General features: G+C 45.0%; 8 protein-coding genes across 8 annotated transcripts; 6 read left to right on the forward strand and 2 right to left on the reverse strand.

Annotated features, from left to right (window-relative positions):
• The first annotated feature begins 2,133 nt into the window (after positions 1–2,133).
• Positions 2,134–4,271, forward strand: V2V93DRAFT_373297 (permease for cytosine/purines, uracil, thiamine, allantoin-domain-containing protein). Its single transcript, XM_066910939.1, has 2 exons — positions 2,134–2,502; positions 2,564–4,271. Exons 1-2 carry the CDS (start codon positions 2,319–2,321, stop codon positions 4,036–4,038), a joined length of 1,659 nt encoding a protein of 552 aa, XP_066764502.1. The 5' UTR covers positions 2,134–2,318; the 3' UTR covers positions 4,039–4,271.
• A 279-nt stretch (positions 4,272–4,550) lies between these two features.
• On the forward strand, positions 4,551–6,319 carry V2V93DRAFT_373299 (uncharacterized protein). The gene has a single exon (XM_066910940.1). It carries the CDS (start codon positions 4,814–4,816, stop codon positions 6,101–6,103), a length of 1,290 nt encoding a protein of 429 aa, XP_066764503.1. The 5' UTR covers positions 4,551–4,813; the 3' UTR covers positions 6,104–6,319.
• A 200-nt stretch (positions 6,320–6,519) lies between these two features.
• Positions 6,520–8,672, forward strand: V2V93DRAFT_373300 (Dak1 domain-containing protein). Its single transcript, XM_066910941.1, has 2 exons — positions 6,520–7,112; positions 7,171–8,672. Exons 1-2 carry the CDS (start codon positions 6,635–6,637, stop codon positions 8,460–8,462), a joined length of 1,770 nt encoding a protein of 589 aa, XP_066764504.1. The 5' UTR covers positions 6,520–6,634; the 3' UTR covers positions 8,463–8,672.
• On the reverse strand, positions 8,515–9,332 carry V2V93DRAFT_373301 (uncharacterized protein). The gene has a single exon (XM_066910942.1). The coding sequence runs from the start codon at positions 9,232–9,234 to the stop codon at positions 8,767–8,769; it is 468 nt and encodes a 155-aa protein (XP_066764505.1). The 5' UTR covers positions 9,235–9,332; the 3' UTR covers positions 8,515–8,766.
• A 1,187-nt stretch (positions 9,333–10,519) lies between these two features.
• V2V93DRAFT_373302 (cytochrome P450) lies at positions 10,520–12,475 on the forward strand. Its single transcript, XM_066910943.1, has 2 exons — positions 10,520–11,630; positions 11,687–12,475. Exons 1-2 carry the CDS (start codon positions 10,640–10,642, stop codon positions 12,283–12,285), a joined length of 1,590 nt encoding a protein of 529 aa, XP_066764506.1. The 5' UTR covers positions 10,520–10,639; the 3' UTR covers positions 12,286–12,475.
• Positions 12,088–15,003, reverse strand: V2V93DRAFT_56168 (uncharacterized protein). The gene is made up of 2 exons (XM_066912730.1): positions 14,361–15,003; positions 12,088–14,299 (listed from the first exon to the last, which is right to left on the reverse strand). Exons 1-2 carry the CDS (start codon positions 14,771–14,773, stop codon positions 12,490–12,492), a joined length of 2,223 nt encoding a protein of 740 aa, XP_066764507.1. The 5' UTR covers positions 14,774–15,003; the 3' UTR covers positions 12,088–12,489.
• V2V93DRAFT_373305 (uncharacterized protein) lies at positions 14,912–16,347 on the forward strand. The gene is made up of 2 exons (XM_066910944.1): positions 14,912–15,021; positions 15,179–16,347. Exon 2 carries the CDS (start codon positions 15,234–15,236, stop codon positions 16,206–16,208), a length of 975 nt encoding a protein of 324 aa, XP_066764508.1. The 5' UTR covers positions 14,912–15,021; positions 15,179–15,233; the 3' UTR covers positions 16,209–16,347.
• Positions 16,348–17,011: 664 nt separating this feature from the next.
• On the forward strand, positions 17,012–18,999 carry V2V93DRAFT_373309 (aldehyde dehydrogenase domain-containing protein). Its single transcript, XM_066910945.1, has 4 exons — positions 17,012–17,487; positions 17,561–17,800; positions 17,869–18,645; positions 18,709–18,999. The coding sequence occupies exons 1-4, from the start codon at positions 17,188–17,190 to the stop codon at positions 18,850–18,852; spliced, it is 1,461 nt and encodes a 486-aa protein (XP_066764509.1). The 5' UTR covers positions 17,012–17,187; the 3' UTR covers positions 18,853–18,999.
• Positions 19,000–19,054: the final 55 nt, after the last annotated feature.

Below are 19,054 nucleotides of genomic sequence, written 5' to 3' on the forward strand. Positions count from 1 at the left end.
CTTTTAAAAGAAAGAGGAGGCGAGGCTAAGTCAGATGAAGTTGTTAGTGAGTCACCTCCACCGAAGACACTTCTGAATTCTAGTTTAATTTTTGACGGCAAGCCTACGCGTAGATGCCAAGCAGAAAGAAGTATCGGGATTGGTGCATTCGCAAAGATGTGCCGGCTCATGATAACACATAAGCATAGGCCTTAAAGAGGAGGAGATGATAAAAGTAGAGTAGGCTCGAGTAGCGTCAGTGCTAGCGTCAGTGCTGCTCACAGCATGAATAAGTAAAGTCTTTAATCTCTGATAACCGAATGCAACATCAATACGGAGATGTCTTGGGACTCTTTTAGTTGAACAAAGGATAAACCAGAAGCAGAGGCCGGATATTACAGCAATGGTTTCTAGATGACGTTTGGCGGGGATTAAAATTGTTTGACGAAGGCAGTGATGAGTCACGGTGATTCAACGCGTGGCGTTCGTCGTAAAGACAAAACTGGCTCAGCCAAAGCTTTAATAAGCAATGTGCAAAAGGAGTCAGTCTGATATATCTCTGCCCACCTCCTGCATCCAATCACACGGAGAGAACTAACCAAAAGCACTAGATACTCTTCTCCATCCTTCACAGTTAATCAATTATCTTGTACGGGTAACATGGCGGGGCACCTCGGCCGATGCTTTGCGCACGGTAACTGGTCGCAGTGGATCTTGAGGTCCGAGTCTATCTGTTTATCGTGCACACCTGGTGCTGTGTCTGCGTACCCTTTGCAACGGGTCAGGCTCGCATCTTGCGCACTCACCCACTAATTGAAAATACTAGTCTCTGCCAACAGCAGGGAAGCAGTTTGTGAGACAGCACTTTCTGATATTCTGACAGAAAACTTGGTTCGATTGTGTGTACTTGCTGAAACATATACACATACAGAACCGGTATACTACTGCAGACTACATGTAATATACAGCATGCGAAGAAGGGCAATGGCGTCTCAGCGACGTGCATAAGGACTTTTTCCGTCCTACGTCGATTAATTAATTATGCTACAAGCCAAACGAGATGGAGCAAACGAGCGACGATAAATTGCAGACATGACCCGCATTTGACCGGCTTCTGACATGTTACTAGTAATCTTCGGCGCCACGTGTCGCTTAGTCAAAGCAGCATCTCGCGCTTTCTGCAGACATTAATTGTAATACTATATCCCTTGGCAACGATATATTCGTACGTGAAGTCTAAATTCTGTAGTGGGCATGATAGTGACAGGAAGACTGTGATAGTGATGACGGTCGGTGGGAGTAAAATGTTGACACAGAAGAGCAACCACGAAGAGCACAGAGCCACTGAGATGAAGAGCGAGTAAGGGCTTCCTTCTTTCGGGGCGGTTTATATACAGACGCCGGTCATAGATATCGCCAGATACCAAGTCCATTATATTCTTTCTGCTCTCTTATCGTGTGCCTCCTTCTTAACCAAGAGCGATCGATCGAGATTTGCAAGTCACTCATCACCAGCGGCTCTTGAGCGCAGGGGGTTCTTGTTCCCTTACGAAAAGGCAAAGAGCTGCCCAAACAGGCGACCGCTTTATTGCGCTGCGATGGCGTAGGCCGCCGAGGGCTCGGCGCCGCAACCTAACGCCATATGCATTTCACCTGCACCATAACCTGTCTTGAATCCATGAGCGAGCCTCTGTTCTCAAGAGAAGATATTGAAAAAGTGCTTTTCAATCCATACTAGCGAAGTATCGGCGTCTGCTTATGTGTTCTTATTTGCCCTGGTACCTGGTCTCTTCATTTGGATCCGCTACCAAAGATATACCTCGCCGCATGCCAACTTGGAGCCGCAGTAGTCTTGATACAGAACCCTTTACCCTCGAGAGCCCTCCCATTATCTATAGTCGTCTCGGCATCACACTCTTGGACAAGAACGCTGCGATGCTTCCTAAAGTGCCAAATATATAATGTAGTCAAAATTTGTTTTACGGAAGCATTTCAAGAAAATAATTTCAAGAGAGCGAGAAGTGAGGAGCACGAAAAGCAGGCAGGCGATAAGCCATTCCCATCGCGTTATCTCTATACCCTAATCAGTACCGACCCGTATCTTTAACTGACCCGCACTCCCGAGGTACCTCGATATTCAAACTAACTCGCCTGCTCGACACGAGCGCACCCACTTAGTAGACTCCAAACCAATCTGCTGTGGCCCGTCCGTATCGTAAAACTTTGGCGCGGGCTGCCAGCCGATCGGCTGGAAGACGTGCAGATATAAATATAAACCCTGGGACGATATAACTGCTGATTTGATGTCCCTGCCTCGGTCAATACCTTGAGTTCTCAACATGACAAAAGAACAAGTTGCTGTTGATGCCTATGGCGTCGCTCCTGAATACCAGGGCGGCGAGCCTGGGATTTTTTCTCGTATCCTCAAGCGTCTCGAAGTCAGCACTTATGAGAAGGGCATGCAGTCCAATGCTGACCTTGACCCCGTCCCGCCAGAAAAGCGGACATGGAACTACTGGCATTGTATGACTTTTTCAATTGTGTGGTATTGATAAGCGTATAATATTCTGATGTGTGTCTTTAGTCATTTCCTACTGGATTTCCGATAACTTCACCCCTTCCGGATGGCGTAAGGCTTCCTCACTCATGTCTATGGGTATGTCGTGGAAAATCGCCCTCGTCAACGTCGCAGTTGCCGAGTGCCTCATCGCAATGGTCATCACTGTAAATGGTTATCTTGGAGCCAAGTATCATCTTTCCTTCACTGTCCTCTCGCGTGCTTCTTTCGGTTATTACTTTTCGCTCCTCATGATTTTCATGCGTATGGTGGTCGGTACCTTCTGGTACGGTATCTCTGCCTACTCTGGAGCCGAGTGTGTTCGTTCAATGATCTACGCCATCTGGCCGTCTTTCCGCAATGTGCACAATGGTCTCCCGGCGTCGGCTCACATTGACACACAGCTCATGACTTCGTATGTCATTTACTTCTTGCTCTGCTTGCCATTGCATTACGTACCCATTCATAGAATTCGTTTCCTTTTCACAGTAAAGGCTATTACTACACCCATTATCGGCTTCGGCATCATGGGATGGACTATCAAGCAGACCAAAGGAGATATTTGGAAGACCGGTAACAAAGTTCACGGATCTGAGCTCGCATGGGTCTTCATGTCGGGTATCTACTCTAACATGGCTGGATGGGCTACACTTGCTGTTAACGCTCCTGACTTCACAAGATATGCTATCAGCCCTAACCATTCGTATACCATGGCTATTGCCTTGCCTGCGACCGCCACTCTCATTGCTTTCTTCGGCGTTGTTGGTGCCGCTGGTTCGTTGCTCATGTGGGGTGAGCAGAAGTGGGATCCTCTAGTTTTTGTCGACATGTGGACTTCCAGAGGTGGTCGCGCGGCCGCTTTTTTTTGCGCTGCAGGCTTCTTCCTTGCTCAAGCTCTTGCCAACATCTCTGCAAACTCCATCTCGGCTGCTAATGACCTTAACTGCTTGTTCCCTCGCTTTGTCAATATCCGTCGTGGACAGTACATCGTTGCTGTAATCGGTGCTTGGGCTTTCGTTCCCTGGGATATTCTTACCTCTGCCACTGCTTTCCTGTCGTTCATGAATGGATACGGTATCTGGCTTGCTCCTATTTGCGGTATCATGATTTCTGATTTCTTCATCATCCGCAAGCGCAAGCTTGATACTTGGGCTCTCTACGACAAGCATGGTATATATCGTTACAACAAGTATGGTACCAACTGGCGTGCTGCGTTTGCCTGGTGCTGCGGTTGGGTCCCTCTTTTCCCCGGTTTCTTGCCCACTGTCAACAAAAGTATCACCACAATCTCCGGCATGTCTAAGCTCTACAAGCTCGGATACTTTTATGGCTTCTCTGCCGCTTTTGTGTCCTACCTCGCAGTCTCGTGGATCTGGCCTCCTCATGAAAACTTGATTGAGCACGCCGTCTACTCTGATGATGAGGAGGTCATCGTGGCTCGGGATGAGGAGGATGCTATTGAGTCGGGTGCTGAATCTTTTGAGAAGAAAGGCTCGCATTAGATGAATTAAGTTTGCCGACAGATTGTAATTGTGTCCTGGTATATTTCGGAGTTGTTTTTTTGTGCAGTAATTATTTTTGTTATTTTTGCATCGTAGTGCTCATTTTTATTGTATTTACAATATTTGGAGGGATTATTGAGTGAGTGTGACGTTCGGATTTTGTTTTACCTTTTTTAAGAAATGAAATGAATTCTGTAATTTATATATAGAATGCAGTCACGTTTAGAGAATAATACTGTAAAGAACGATAATGTATAGGCAAGAAAATGGAGAGAGGTAAAGATGCTCGAGCTCGAAGCTGTACGGGAGTAGATGGATAGATGGACTCTATGACATAGACCCGACGTAAGTCTCGGATGCTTACTTTCTGCAAACAGTCAGCTTTGGTTTCATTCGAAAAACAAATATTTGCAATAAAATGCAAATCTTCAGCTAAATGACACTAAACTTGAAACAAGATGTCCGGGGACAGCCATTTGAGATTGCCGTAGTTTGTAATATATTCAATATATATAAAATTTTGTAATTTTTTTTTTCTCGTACACTAGCGCCGCCTGGTTATGCGCACCATGTTTTGGGCATTTCTGTCTCCACTCTCGCGCAGTCTATTCCCGCCCTTCACTCAAGCATACCCTTTTGACGACATTTGTCTGTTTATTCTATATTGATTTTTGTATAAGCTGTTTGCGTTTGACTATCTGTTCGAATTGGCGCAGATTACTCCATAATAACGGAACAATCGTGGTTTTCCAGAGAGTCTTTGAGACCACCTGCCATGCTCATCCGGCGACGAGGCGAGACGATACCGACAGGCCCTGTTCACAATGCACAGCAATCACCTCATCAAGTTAAGCAGGAGTCATCTGGTCAAGGAAAAAAGCAGTTGGGTAATTTTCTAGATACGCTTTGCGATGCAATTGAGAGCGTCACGCGCAGCGAGCGGGGGCTAGTAACGAGCGGCGGGAACGCGATTACGGATAAAGAGGCGAAAATTGATGATGCTAGTGAGGATAGCGAAGACAAATATGACTTAATTGATGAGAAAGAGGAAGAGAAAGGGGAAGAGGAAGAGGAAGAAGAAGCAGAAGAAGAAGAGGTAGAAGAAGAGGAAGAAGAGGAAGAAGAGGAAGAAGAGGAAGAAGAGGAGTACGATACTGAAGAAGGCGAAGAAGTAGAGGAGAGAGATAGTGACCGGCGAACAAAGCGTCGAAAGGTGTTTCGAGAAGCTCAAGATGTCACTGGTAGACCAAAACTCTACGTATGCAGCTTTCCATACTGTGGCAAGACTTTTATTCAAAAAGGTCAACTGGCAAGACACCATCGCAGTCACACAGGCGATTCTCCATATGTATGCTCGCATCCCGACTGCGAGATATCGTTTACTCGCAAGGGAGAGCTAGCTGTACACGAGCGCACTCACGTTACAGATTTCAAGTTTGTCTGCAAAGTCCTTGGCTGTGGTCGGTCATTTGCTGAAAAAGGACACTTGACACGACATAATCGAGCACATACTACCAAACCTCTTTTTGTTTGCGAGTTTGAGCAATGCCCTCGCACATTTGCGCGCAAAGACGAGCTCGTGATTCACACCCGTACACACACAGGAGAGCAACCCTTTGCATGCCACTATCCCTCCTGCGGCAAGTCATTTGGTCGCAAAGATATGCTGACGGTACATACGCGTACGCATACGGGTGATAGGCCTTTTGCATGTGGGTTTAAGGGATGTACAAAGACATATGCAGATAGAAGTAATCTGAACGTGCATATCCGCACACATACAGGCGACCGACCGTTCGCGTGCTCACATCCAGACTGCGGCAAGACGTTTGCTCAGAAGGGAAGTCTTAATTCGCATAGTCGTCTACACACAGGTGAACAGCCATTTGCGTGTCCGTATCAAGGTTGCGGTAAGAGTTTTACAGTCAAAGTGACACTTACAAGACATATTCGCACGCACACGGGTGAGCGACCGTTTGCGTGTAGCGTTAGTGGCTGTGAGAAGCGGTTTGTTAAGAGCTCAAATTTGAAGGCACATCTACTGATTCATGAGCGCAAGAAGTGAGTAGGTTTGCGCTTGGCGTAATGAGTGGTATAACGAGGTATGGGGGATGGTTTGGATAGTGAACAATATATATATATATATAGTGGTAAAAATATACATGGAAATTTTTTGGTTATTACTTAAGGAGTTTGCTATTGATTGTTACTTGTTTTTCTGTATAATTCCGGGGATGATTGAATACGCGTCAAATAGATAGTGCCGAGCAATAGAAACGTAATTATGATATATATTCTTCTGCTGCTAATTAAAACTGCCTAAAAGCTGTTATATTCGGCATCGGATTAGGGCTGGAGCAAAGAACCTAACCCGCAGAGATCTCGCAGAGCCTCGCAGCACAGAGTCCGGGGATGAGCCCGATCGGCACTGGAGCCGGCGAGAGTGGCAGAGTGGTCACGGCCTCGCCTGATCAGGAAATACCGGGCAGGACTCCCGTCGCCGGAGACAGATGCGATCTCGTATGAAGCCCTTTTATAAGCCCGGTCTTGCTTCTTTCATATTCAGCAGTGGTTTTGTATATACGCTCTATTCGCAATGTCGACAAAACACTTCTTCGCAGATGCTCCGTCGCTTGTCATTCAGCATCTCACCGCCTTGGTTGAGCAAAATCCTGCTCTTCGTCTAATTGCCGACGATCGTGTCGTGTATGATCCTGCTCATGATCCATCAACTTTATCAATCGTCTCGGGTGGTGGCTCAGGACACGAGCCCGCGTGGTCGGGACTCGTAGGCAAAGGCCTTCTCGCCGCTGCCGTCAATGGCCCCATTTTTGGCTCACCTAGTGCGAAGCAGGTTGTTACTGGCATTGACAGTGTTCCTAGTGACAAAGGCACAATCCTTGTCATTACCAATTACACAGGAGACAGATTGCATTTTGGACTTGCGCTCGAGAAAGCAAGAGTCAAGTATCCAGGAAAGCGATTCGCGATCCTGGCAGCTACAGACGATGTTGCGCTGGGGCGCAAGCGGACCGGTGCCGTTGGTCGTCGTGGACTTGCTGGAAATATTCTTGGTTAGAGTTATATTTTGTTTGTAATTTCTGTTTCTAGCTATTAACAACTCCCGCATAGTTTTGAAGGTGCTTGGAGGAGCAGCTGCCGCAGGCGCATCGTTTGACAAAGCAATCTCTGTCGGCACAGCCATCAACGCAAACACCGTCACCATCGGCTCTTCACTAGACCACTGCCATGTTCCAGGGCGACAGAACCATGAGACTCTACCTGAAGACGTGCTTATTCTTGGTATGGGAATTCACAATGAGCCCGGCTTGCGTAAGCTGTCGCCGTTACCCACAATCCAGGAATTGCTTAGCGAGATGGTAAAGTACCTTGTTGACCCCAACGATGAAGAACGCGCGTACGTCAAATTTGACCAGGGAGATGAGATTGTTTTGCTGGTTAATAATTTTGGTGGTCTGTCTGCACTCGAGACTGGCGCAATCACTTACCAGACCCTAGACGTGCTCAAGAAGGAGTGGGATATTGCTCCAATTCGCGTATTCTCAGATTCTTTCGAGTCGTCTTTGAATGGTCCTGGATTCTCGGCCACCCTGCTAAATCTGACAAAGGCAGCTGCTCAGCTCGACATCCCGACTTCTGAGCTTATCGGTTACTTGGATGCGCCCACTACCGCTCCTTCGTTTCCTAAACCCTACCGCAGAGCGACAGGTGAGACGAGCGCTACCGAAGAAGTTGAGAGGCAGGTCGATGTCGTGGATGTTAATCGTCCAGACTTCTCCGCTGATCCAAAGTTAATCGAAACGATGCTGCGTACGGCTTGCAATCGCGCAATTGCAAGCGAACCCTCTCTTACAAAATGGGACATGATTATGGGCGACGGCGACTGCGGAGACGGAGTCAAGGCGGTCTCAACCGCAATTTTAAAACTGCTTGACGAAGGTACGGCTTCAGAGAGTATCATGGACGCTCTTGACCTTGTTGGAAAGGCAGTCGATGATATGGGCGGTACGCTTGGTGCCATTTTCGGCATTCTGGTAGCTGCGCTTGCAACGGCCGTCTCCCGTCGTGCTTCTGCTTCCAAGCCAGAGATTACAGTCGATGTATGGGGTGATTGTGCGTATGAGGCGCTGGAATCGCTAAAGACGCACACCGCGGCTCGCGAAGGCGACCGTACTGTCATGGACGTACTAATTCCGTTCTGCGATGCGCTCTACAAGTCCAAAGATCTGACAACCGCTGTTTCTGCTGCCAAGAAAGCTGCCGAAGGAACGTGGGATATGAAGCCAAAGTTTGGAAGAGCTACATATGTTAGTGGTGGCGACGATGATGGAAGAATTCCGCCTGATCCGGGTGCGTGGGCTGTGTATGAGATGGTGGTGGGGCTTTTGGAGGGTTCTGCATAGTGCAACTTAATTCTAATTTTACTTTATCTATTTTGTGGTGGTAGTTTTATTCGTGTTGCATATTTTTAGTGTATATTTCCAAAATATTATAGGTGGACAGAATCTCTTGACGCATGAAAAATAGGAAAAAAAGGAATTTCGAGGAGAATTAAGGCAATTAGACTAATAGTAAAAAAGGATAACTAGGTAAAATGCATTGATTCAAGAAGATACAATTTGATGATCACAAATTCAAATCCATAGCTCTGCCCGCAAAGCTACTAAAGCAGAAACTAAAGGCTGATACTGCTTAGACAGCAACATCTTAGGCAGTAACAGCCTTCTTTGACTTTTCGTAATCAGTAATAACATCAACCTTGGCCGCCGAAGCCGATTTTGGGTCAAAAGTATAAGTCAACCACTCCTTTGCGAGTCGTCGCATGAGCTCCTTTCCGATTACACGCTCTCCCATGCAGAGAATTTGGCAGTTATTGCTGAGAATTGAGCGCTCGACAGAGAACGAATCGTGTGCGGTCACGGCTCTGATTCCGGGGACTTTGTTTGCCGAGATGGCGACGCCGAGACCAGTGCCGCAGATGAGGATACCACGATCTGCCTCTCCGGCTGCGATAAGCTCACCAGCTTCAATGGCAACGGATCCGTAAGATTTATTCTCGTTACTGACTTCAATAACCTTGGAGACTAGCGGGTTAGCCTCGAGGTCGGCCTTGAGCAAAGCTCGGTATCCTTCACCAGCGTCGTCTGAGCCAATTACTACTCGGTATCCAGTCATTTTGCGAGGATGTATGTGTGAAGACAAATATAGCAGGGTTGAGCAGAAAAATACCTGGAGAAGATTTCCCCATAGCCGGATTCTCTTTTTATTTAAGCAGACCGACGTTGAACGGACTTGTCTGCGGGGTCTGCCCGAGAAAGGGAATTTGTAGCCCTAACCTTCGGACGGTGACCGCGCATAGTCGGCGTTGCGTCCGGAGCGCACGTGTTCGGATGTGTGCTTCTCAAAAGCTTCCAAACTGGCCTTTGCTCTATATTCTGTCGTCTCGTCTCTTTTTTAGCGAGCTGGTGCTGCTTATTTCGGCTTTTTCCTGCTTATTCACTAGGCAGATGCATTACGTAAGAAATTACTAAAGTGACGTAGACGTGCGGCGCGCGTTATGCTTTACATCTCGGCATAATTCATCGCAAGCTCGACAGCTTTGTTCACATAACTTGACTCTGTCGAGGTGGATTTGCTGCTGTTTCGTTAGCTATGTGGTGTCTTGGTTTTTTTAAAATCTTGGAACACTAGATTACTTGAAATCTCTGGAAAAGAGTACACTGATTTTGTAGTTCAAACGGTCGTACTCCTCATCAACATGATCTTTGTCTTACTGATGGATTCAAGGCTCAACAAAGTCGAATGAGGATCTTACCATCTACTAGTCACTGTGATCCTGTTATTATGATAAAAATGAATAGCGAGTGTATGTAGTAGTGGAAGAGTAACAATGGCCAAAAGTGACTGTAGCTACTCGCTATCGAGTGAGGCTCTCGGTTACCAAGCCCTCGTGCACATGCTTACTTTTCCACTATTCAGCTATCTCATTATCTCCTGTATCTACTATTATTCTGAGAATTTCTGATCATATCTCCAAATGCTCTGAGCCAACTGCCTGGTGGCGTTGCTATTGCTAATTTTCATTGTCTAAGCTCTTTGGGCAGACCTAGCAGTCACTGCAGGGAGTAACAGTGGAATATTATTATGAAATAAATATAAAAAAATAAATATAAAATTAAGAGGAAAGATTATAATGTATTACCAATAATCTAATATCTTTGCGCAGTAGTAGCTCTGGTAAGTTATACCCCTCATTAAAACAGGAGAGAAAATCATCTATTTTTATTTTTGGATAGTTATTTATAATTGAATTTACTAATCTTATTTGCTATAAAATGAATATAGTGTATTTGATATGTAGTCTATTACTTACAGCTATTCTCGCTACTGGGTTAGGCACAAATGCAGCGGTGTTTCTGGCTTAAGATGTCCCACTAGGACATCTAAATCGAAACCACCAACAAATACCGCATTCTCATGCGACAGCCGCTTCTCATTTCTTCTACTCTAGGCTTCTCATCCATATCATCTTCGACGCGAGTGCTCCTCATTGAACCCAGAAATCTTTAGAGCTTTCAATATGCAGGAAATTCAGAAGCCAGAGCCTTTGGCGCAGAGGATCCGTTCTGCTGCGCTTGACTGGTTACCGCTACTGATATTATTACCTTATATTATCAATTTCTTGATATTTCGTGATTTTGATATGATGATATGCGGCCTATCTGTACCCATATATGCCGCCTTTTATAATTCAGTCTATTTCCGTTATTTTTCAAAGATGAAAGCGATCCCTTCGCCCAAAACATCTCCCTCGCCTCTAACCGGTCACTTCAATGCAGTATTCACCATCATGCATGGAATAAGGACTTTAAAATATAGCAAAGAGCGGCCAGAGGCAAGCATTTTGCGTGTGGCGAATGGAGATGGGCAGTCTATTATCGCTTTATCACCCAAAGCGATTACCGAAGTGCTTGTGGCCCACGATGACCTTTTTGTCAAGATAAACCCGCTTTCGTTCTTTATTGGGAGACTTGCAAGAGGCATTTTATACGCGAAAGATCACGAGCAGCATGCGCAAATGAGGGGCGCTTTACTGCCAGCGTTTACTACCGAGAATGTTCATGCACTTGTCCCCGGCTTCCTTTCAGAAGCTGGACGACTGGCTTCTGTTGTGCGACACGAAGCTGTTACTGAGCCGTCTGCCAAAAAATTGAACACCAGCCGCATTCTCATGAGATCAGCTACTGACACCATGTTCCTCTCACTTATCGGTAAGCATTTTAATGCTCTTGAAAATGCTTCAAGTTTTTTGAACTCTACATGGGAGCGCGTCTACTCTCAAGACAATGGTCTCTCTGCGACGTTTTACGAAATATTTTCCTTTATCAAGTGGAAAAACCTGGACACGATAGATCAGTATGTTAGCGAAGCATTTCTGCAAAAGCTTTCTAGAAATGATTTTGCAGAGTCGGCCGCGGAAAAACAAACTTCTTCCGATATTGCAAGTTTTCTCATCAATCACGATGCCCAAGCTTGGACTTCAAAGGAATTTGTAAACCAGGTTCATTCACGTGAGTTTGACTCTTCTTTAACTATATCCAAGAAAGTTGCTAATCGTATAATTTAGTACTAAAAATGCGCAAACATAATTCCCAGGGCGTAGCACATACTCTTGTGTTTCTCTCCAAATATCCAGAGACTCAAACTCGTCTGCGCCATGAAATTCGCGAATCATTCCCGGATGGTTTCCATTCCATCAATACAGTCCGTGATATTGAATCTCTTTCCCTTCTTGATGGTATCTTGCGAGAAGTTCTTCGTCTCGCACCGCCGAGAACATTGATCACCCCGCGCGCACCGAAAGAGGACCTTTACATTGACGGATATTGCATCCAAAAGAAGACGCCGGTATATGTCGATTCATATGTTACAAACAGGTCGGAACTTTCTTGGGGCCCTGATGCATCAGAGTTTAAGCCTGAACGATGGGAGAATTCTGAAACTCGTCAAAATAAAAGTATGATGACATTTTACAAAGGACCTCGAGGATGTATTGGCGAGAAATTTGCAATGTTCGAGATGAAGGCAAAACTGATTGCATTGATTGGTAATTTTGAATTCAAGTTGCCTGACAAGGCTAATGTCGATGAGAATGCGTTGTATAACAATTCTCTGTCTGGCTCGTTATCGATTCCATTTGTCGTTACTGCTGTGAAAGGATGGTAGACCGATAGTTATGCTTAGTTGATTTTGACAGGCTAGGAGATTTTGCCTTTTTTTTTTATAAACCAGATAGTAGGAGTTGTGGCAGGGCGTTTCTTGGGTAGATAGGTACAAATATATAACATCAACGGTGTGACTTTTTAGTATGTAGTAGTAAGTATGATTGTTAAATGAAAAATAGAGTACAGCAAGAATTAATGCACAACTCTAAGCAAACTCCATCCATCCTGAATCGCCACGAAATATATCCATTCGTCTAACCAATGCCTTCAGCTTATCTTTTTCTCCTTCCCCAAAGTCATCTACCAATGACAAAAGTAGCGACTTCAAATCGGCATCATCCCACAATTTGAGTTTCAATTCGGTTGGTGATGTGAAGTACGGATCTTCCGGATTACTTTCGTTTTGCATTTGTTGTAACGCGAGGTCGGCAGTGCGCGACGACGAATCGCTTATCCGTAGCTTCTGCAAATATTGATAAGTCTGATGACGCTCATCTATGAATTCCAAAGGGATTCTTGATTGCTCTTTGAGTTTCGCTTGCTTATAGTGGGATGTTGTAACTCCCTTATAAGAAGTAATTAAATGCTCCTTTGCAGCATTTTGTCTGTTTTTATGCGGCGAGTTATTTGCTCGTCCGTCTTTTCTCTGCTTCTTTGGAGGGCAAATGACATCCTCTTCACTTTCAGATTCAATGACGAGTGGTTGCAGCTCGGGATCTGTGACAAAAAATGATCGCTGTTTAGGTACTGTTGCTAATCTAGCGTTTGGGCGTGGTGGAAGACGATCAACGTGAACGTGAACTACCCGTCTAGGCCGTTGCTCGTGGTCACTTTGTTCTGCTTCCGAAGTGTCTCGACTTGGTGAATCGTGGTTCTCATCAGAGATCACAGACTGTTCGCTTAAAGCTAAGTCAGTTCTTAACGCTAAGTCAGTTTTTTTGTTGACTGTCATCGGCATGGGTTCAGGCGGAAGGACAATCGTGCTATCGGGAGTAACGTAGGACTCGCCCACGTCCTCATCTATACCAACCCGCGCTATCTCCTCAACCTCAATTCCGACATTTGAAAACTCATCGGTGTTATCAGGAGAGTCGTATCGCTGAATAACTGGTTTGATAATCTTGTTCATTTTAGCAGGAGTCCATGGATTATCCAAAGTAACGTCCTTTCTGTGATCTTCTGGCTGTCTTTCATTAAAAAAATCATCAGCTGCTTCGGATACGTTAGATGAAATGTCATGCGCTTTTGGTATCACCGAATTACCATGCATTGAATGCATCGATGTAGTATCATTGTTCGTCTCCGATTCGTTCGCCGTTAGAAGACTATTCTCCTGCGCAAATTCAATTTCAGGTTCATCTTCCAGAAATCCTGGTTCGCCCTTTTGAGACTGATATACTTTTGCCAGTACGGATTCCCATTTCTGTAAAACTTCGTCCTCATTATACAACAGGATATCGTCTTTTGCTGGCTCGATATTAACATCGTAAGCAGCATGATCTGGAGCGGTCCGAATATTACACAAAATCAGTCCACGATGTGGCGAATTTATATACTTCTTAGTCACCGCCGATAGTCTCTTTGCTGTCATGAGTGAATTAGACATCATGCGACTGTCGATCGCGTATAAAACATGTCTATAATCACGACGAGAAGCCAAGGATGTGGTATCTGATCTTCCAGTAGCCGGTAAAACCGCCTCGATGATCCATCCATCAGCAAATTCTTCCTCAACAAACTCTGACGTCGAGGCAATCTCTCTACCCAGGCAGCTCAGCACTGCTTCTTGCAGTGTATTACCGCCTGAAACTACGACCGGTGGGACAATTGACCTGAGTACCTTTTCCGTGATTCGGAGTCTGCGATTAAGTAACGCAAATGAAATCAAGCAGGTACGGATTGCACTTAATGATTTCTTTGACGCTTTGATGTATTGCTCTTTGCGAACTGGGACGTTATTGAAGATCGAGTAAGCTAATATCGACGTTCCAACCGCCGCAGAAACAGTTTTGTAGCTGCCAATTCCATAAAGTAAGTATGTAGTAACACTTGATAGCACGAGCTGAGGCAACTTACTCTGACCTAGCGCCATTTCGCTGCACTGTCCATCTTTCGGCGATCACGTCGTCCTTGGTTCGAGACGTGATTTCTAATTTCCCAGCAACTTCAGCCAGACTGGCCAAGGCCTCTCCACGAAATCCAAGTGATTGAACTTGTCCTTTCTGTAGATCCTCAAAATTCTCTAATTTGGATGTAGTATAACGCGCACACATGAGATCTCGATCTTCGCCAGATCTCACACCAGATCCGTTATCTCGAACCATAACGCGTGCGATACAGGTCTGGTCAATTTCAACCGCTATATTTGTTGCTCCAGCATCAATAGCATTGTCGACGAGCTCCTTAATTATGGATTGAGGAGTCAGAAGTAGTTGTGCAGATACCAGACTACGCACGGTCGATGCTGGAAGTGCGGTGATTGATGTCATGGCTTATTCAGATCAGACTAAATTGTTCTTAGCTATTGAATTGGCATTTAACTCCATCGAAAAAAGAGCTTCATTCAATTCAAATAAATCATCTGCGCCTTCTATTTCCTTTCTCCGAATATCAACACTCACTATCGAGGCAGATGCGACGCGTCAAGAAAGTTACCCTGCCACAATGTCTCGTAGATGGGAACTAAAGCTCTTTTATAGTTTAGTTCTCTGTATTTCCCATCCCACTTTAGGCATTGGTACGCGTCCATTACTCTGTTTTGTTTACGTGCCAGAAAGTTGCCTTGTTAGCAGGCATTCCGCCTTATTTTTGTCGTTTCCTAGGATTGGCTTCTCTCTTTTTCTTTTTCTTTCTCTTTCCCTTTTTCTCTCATTGACAGCCCTCTGAACTTTTAGAATATAATTTGTATTTTGCTCTGAGAGTCATTGTTTATTGCAACTATTGAATGATATGCAGACTCGCTCCAGGACATCTGCAGTCTCAGATCTCGAAAGTGCCCGGCAAATAGTGCGGCATCCCTCTATTTCGGCCATTGATAAAAGATCACAGCTCTTACGCGCAAATGGCACTACGATCGAAAGAAGACACTCGCTGCCAACGGCGTATGGAGCGCCGATAGATCATTCTATAGAATATACATGCCAGCATGATGACTGCAAGCATGAGCTCGCCCGCGGTAATAAGCGAGTAAAACACCACGATGCACATGAAGAGATTAAAAGAAAGAGGGGTAGGCATTCGATTGCCACATCTACGGTTTCGCCTTATATGCATGATATGCAAAAATTGTTTCCGCCGATTGTAGGACAATCGGCTCCGGATGTGCGACAAAAGCGGCATGTACAAGCTGCTGCTAGACATTCTCCAAAAAAGAGGCAATTTGGCGTAGATGTCACGAATTTACCCAGCAGTCCACCAATCCAGAGAAAGAAGGAGTCAATAAAAATGAATTCGGACATGGACATCAGCAACTGCAAGCGGCTCTGCAAAAACAGCGTCCAACTTGCAAGCACATCCAATGGCGACAAAACACACCAAGCCCATGCTTTGCAGCCGAGTCTGGATCAATTATCTACCGAGGAGTCAATAGAGCTGCGTGACCATCTTGACAAATTCCTTGGCGAAGTCATGGAGCGCGAGATCGAGGCTTTGACTCGTAACAATGCTGCCTTCATTCGCATTCTCAGCACCTCCAATGCCCCGGAAAAGGTAAGAGAAGAATGCAGATCGTATTTGAGACGACAAGATCAGATGCGCCAAATGATTCAGAGCTTTATAAATTCTTTTGTTCCTCAGATTGGGGCTATGAAGTCAATGCTGGGTGCATGTGCTACATACTCAAACAACTATGTTCCAATTCTGGCTCAGTATCTCACTCAAAAGGCTGATGGTAATAGAAGAGCTCGGGGAAATATGGAATCATAATCATGTAGATAGATATAGACGGATACAGAAATAGCCTGCTATTGGGCAAAATTAATTGATGCTCCTTTGCATATTGAGCTTTCTGAAAAGGAAAAAGAAAACTTATAATCAGTTATAATGAATAGTTTAGCACTCGTTGTAATATAAAAATTGCTTTGTTTGAAACGGAGTGTCTGCCCAGTCGCGACTATTGGCCGTGACCTAATGCCATCTGGAGAGCTTGTAAGATAGATCAATGGACTATACACCTGGGCACCTGGGGCAAGGGGCCATTTCTTGGCTCGTCGGCGATTTCATCTGACGAAGACTAGGTCTTTAAGTTCATAACCCGGCCGAATGGATGCAGCCCCTGCTGCGAAGTAATAGCTCTATAATAGCTCTACAGCGGCATAAGTAGTCATATATTTGCAGACTTATCCTGCGCAGAACCTAGAGCGCCTTGTGGGAATACTCCATATTGATAGCCGTATCCAGGCGTATCCGCATCCAAGCCGTACCCCACAAAACGTGCCACGAGAACAGATGATGATCATCGGACAAACCTTAGCGTCCGCATCTGATTTTTGCCGCTATCATCCGCGGGTTGCTCGGCTTTCAGGCTGTTTAGAAAATAAAGTAGCGATGGCTATACTGATAACTAGCAAACGACGTTATAAAATAGACAGAAAAAAACAAATATCAGGAGGATACACATCATGATACGGTCCTGGGCTCATACACTAACCGTGTATATGCTGTAACCATAAATACACATGCCGCAATGTCCGAATGCTTTCGGCGGAAACTCCTAACCACATCCCGAAAATTGTTAAAACCCAAATATGCAAAACCCTTTTTTCCCCGCATTCTTATTATAAATATGCATCATCTTGACTTATCTTGACAGGTTCATCTTCCATACCTGCTTTTGAGATTTTCTAGAGCTAAAAAATAGTTAAAGCTAGTGCGCTAGCTATCAAGTCAGTATTCTATTTGGAAAATGGCCTCAAAAAAGGTTATTCCTCTGCTCATCAATGGCCGTCGCATTGTCTCTTCTGATGTCGCAAAACATATACCGGTTGTGGGTTCCCCTTCTAAAAGCAGCGATCCTGTTCACTACGCTCAGGGAGCTACAAGAGAGCAAGCAATTGAAGCTGCAAAAGCAGCTAAAGCGGCTTTTTCCAGCTGGAAGAACTCATCTTTAATGGACAGACGCGAAATTCTTTTGAATGCTGCATCAATTCTCACAAAAAGAAGAGAGGAAGGTATTGAGCTTTCAGTGTTGGAAAGTATGCCGGAGGTATGATAAATGAGATATTGTCTTGCCAGTACTGTCACAGATCTATTCGAGCTAATTTGATGTTTGAATTTAGCGAAACTTCGCAACATTTTGCTACGATAATAGTATCAAGGATATCAAAGAATGGGCAAGTCAATTGACTACTGCTCTAAGGCCCGTTATGCCCGTCTCTGAAACTTCAGATGCTCTACCAATCGTTTATCGCGAGCCAGTGGGACCGGTACTCGGAATTGCTCCCTGGAATGCTTCCTCAGTTCTCGGTCTACGAAGTTTTGGAACACCTATTGCAGCAGGCTGCACAGCTGTATTTAAGGTAATCTATTCGTCCGTTTTTTTTTTTTTTTTTTGGCAGACTTCATTTCTAATATGATTTTATTTCAGACTTCCGAGCTTTCACCCGCGACCCATACGCATATGGCGCAAGCGTTTATTGATGCTGGGCTTCCTGATGGTGTTTTAAACGTTATTCACTCAAGGTTCGAAGATTCAGCGGAAGTTGTCGATTCTCTGATTACCAGTCCCGAAATCAGAAAAATTAATTTCACGGGTTCGACCACGCTGGGTAAAAAGCTTGCGGTTGCAGCCGCCGAGAATTTAAAGCCGATTCTTCTTGAACTTGGGGGGAAAGGTGCGGTCCTTGTCCTTGAGGATGCCGATCTTTCGGAAGCGGCCGCACAAATAGTGTCCGGAGCTTGGATGAATCAAGGTCAGATTTGTATGAGTACTGAGCGTGTATTTGTGCAAAGAGATATATACGATGAATTTATAGCCAGCCTTAGAACTGCAGCCAAAAACCTGCGGGGCGTTTTTGGAGGTTTCCCTCAAGCTCAGGAGAGATATGCAACTAAAGTCTATGGGCTCATTAAAGATGCTATTGATGAGGGGGCTGAATCGGTGTTTGGAGAGCTTAAGATATCGAACGGGTTAACACTGGAACCCACAATTCTGGCGAATGTGAATCCGGAGTCCGCGATTTATTCTCAAGAGACATTTGGGCCTACGATGATTGTCATACCTGTTGATTCCGTCGAAGAAATGATTGCACAGACGAACGCGAGTGACTATGGTCTCACAGTAGCATTGTGGACCGAAGACATAGTGCGTGGTTTAAAGATCGCGCGGGAAATTCAAAGTGGAGCGGTGCATATTAATGGAAACGTAAGTGTTTCTTTTCTATTTTATTTTTGATAGGGTTTTTTTTGCTAACTGAAAGAAATGTAGACTGTACATGATGAACCTACCCTGCCACACGGAGGAGTGAAGTCAAGTGGGTTCGGTCGGTTTGGTGCTGAGTGGGGACTTCAGGAGTTTACTGAGACGAAGACGGTTCGAATTAACGGATTTAACAAGAAGTCGATTTCATAAATTTATTGCTGCAACGAATTAGTACGTGATGCAAATTGTTGTATCTTAGAAATGTATCGCTTATACTGCTGCAGTTTATTATTCGCTTTTTTCTGGTTCGGGAGTTAACTTATGTACTAAACAATCATATCAACTTTTATTTTAAAACCCTAGTGGCAAAGTAATAGACAATAACCTTGTAATCCGGCAGCTCTTGATATCT

This window comes from Kockiozyma suomiensis (assembly GCF_038497685.1).
Source record: "Kockiozyma suomiensis strain NRRL Y-17356 unplaced genomic scaffold V2V93scaffold_11, whole genome shotgun sequence".
In the NCBI taxonomy this organism is placed as follows: Eukaryota; Fungi; Ascomycota; class Lipomycetes; order Lipomycetales; family Lipomycetaceae; genus Kockiozyma; species Kockiozyma suomiensis.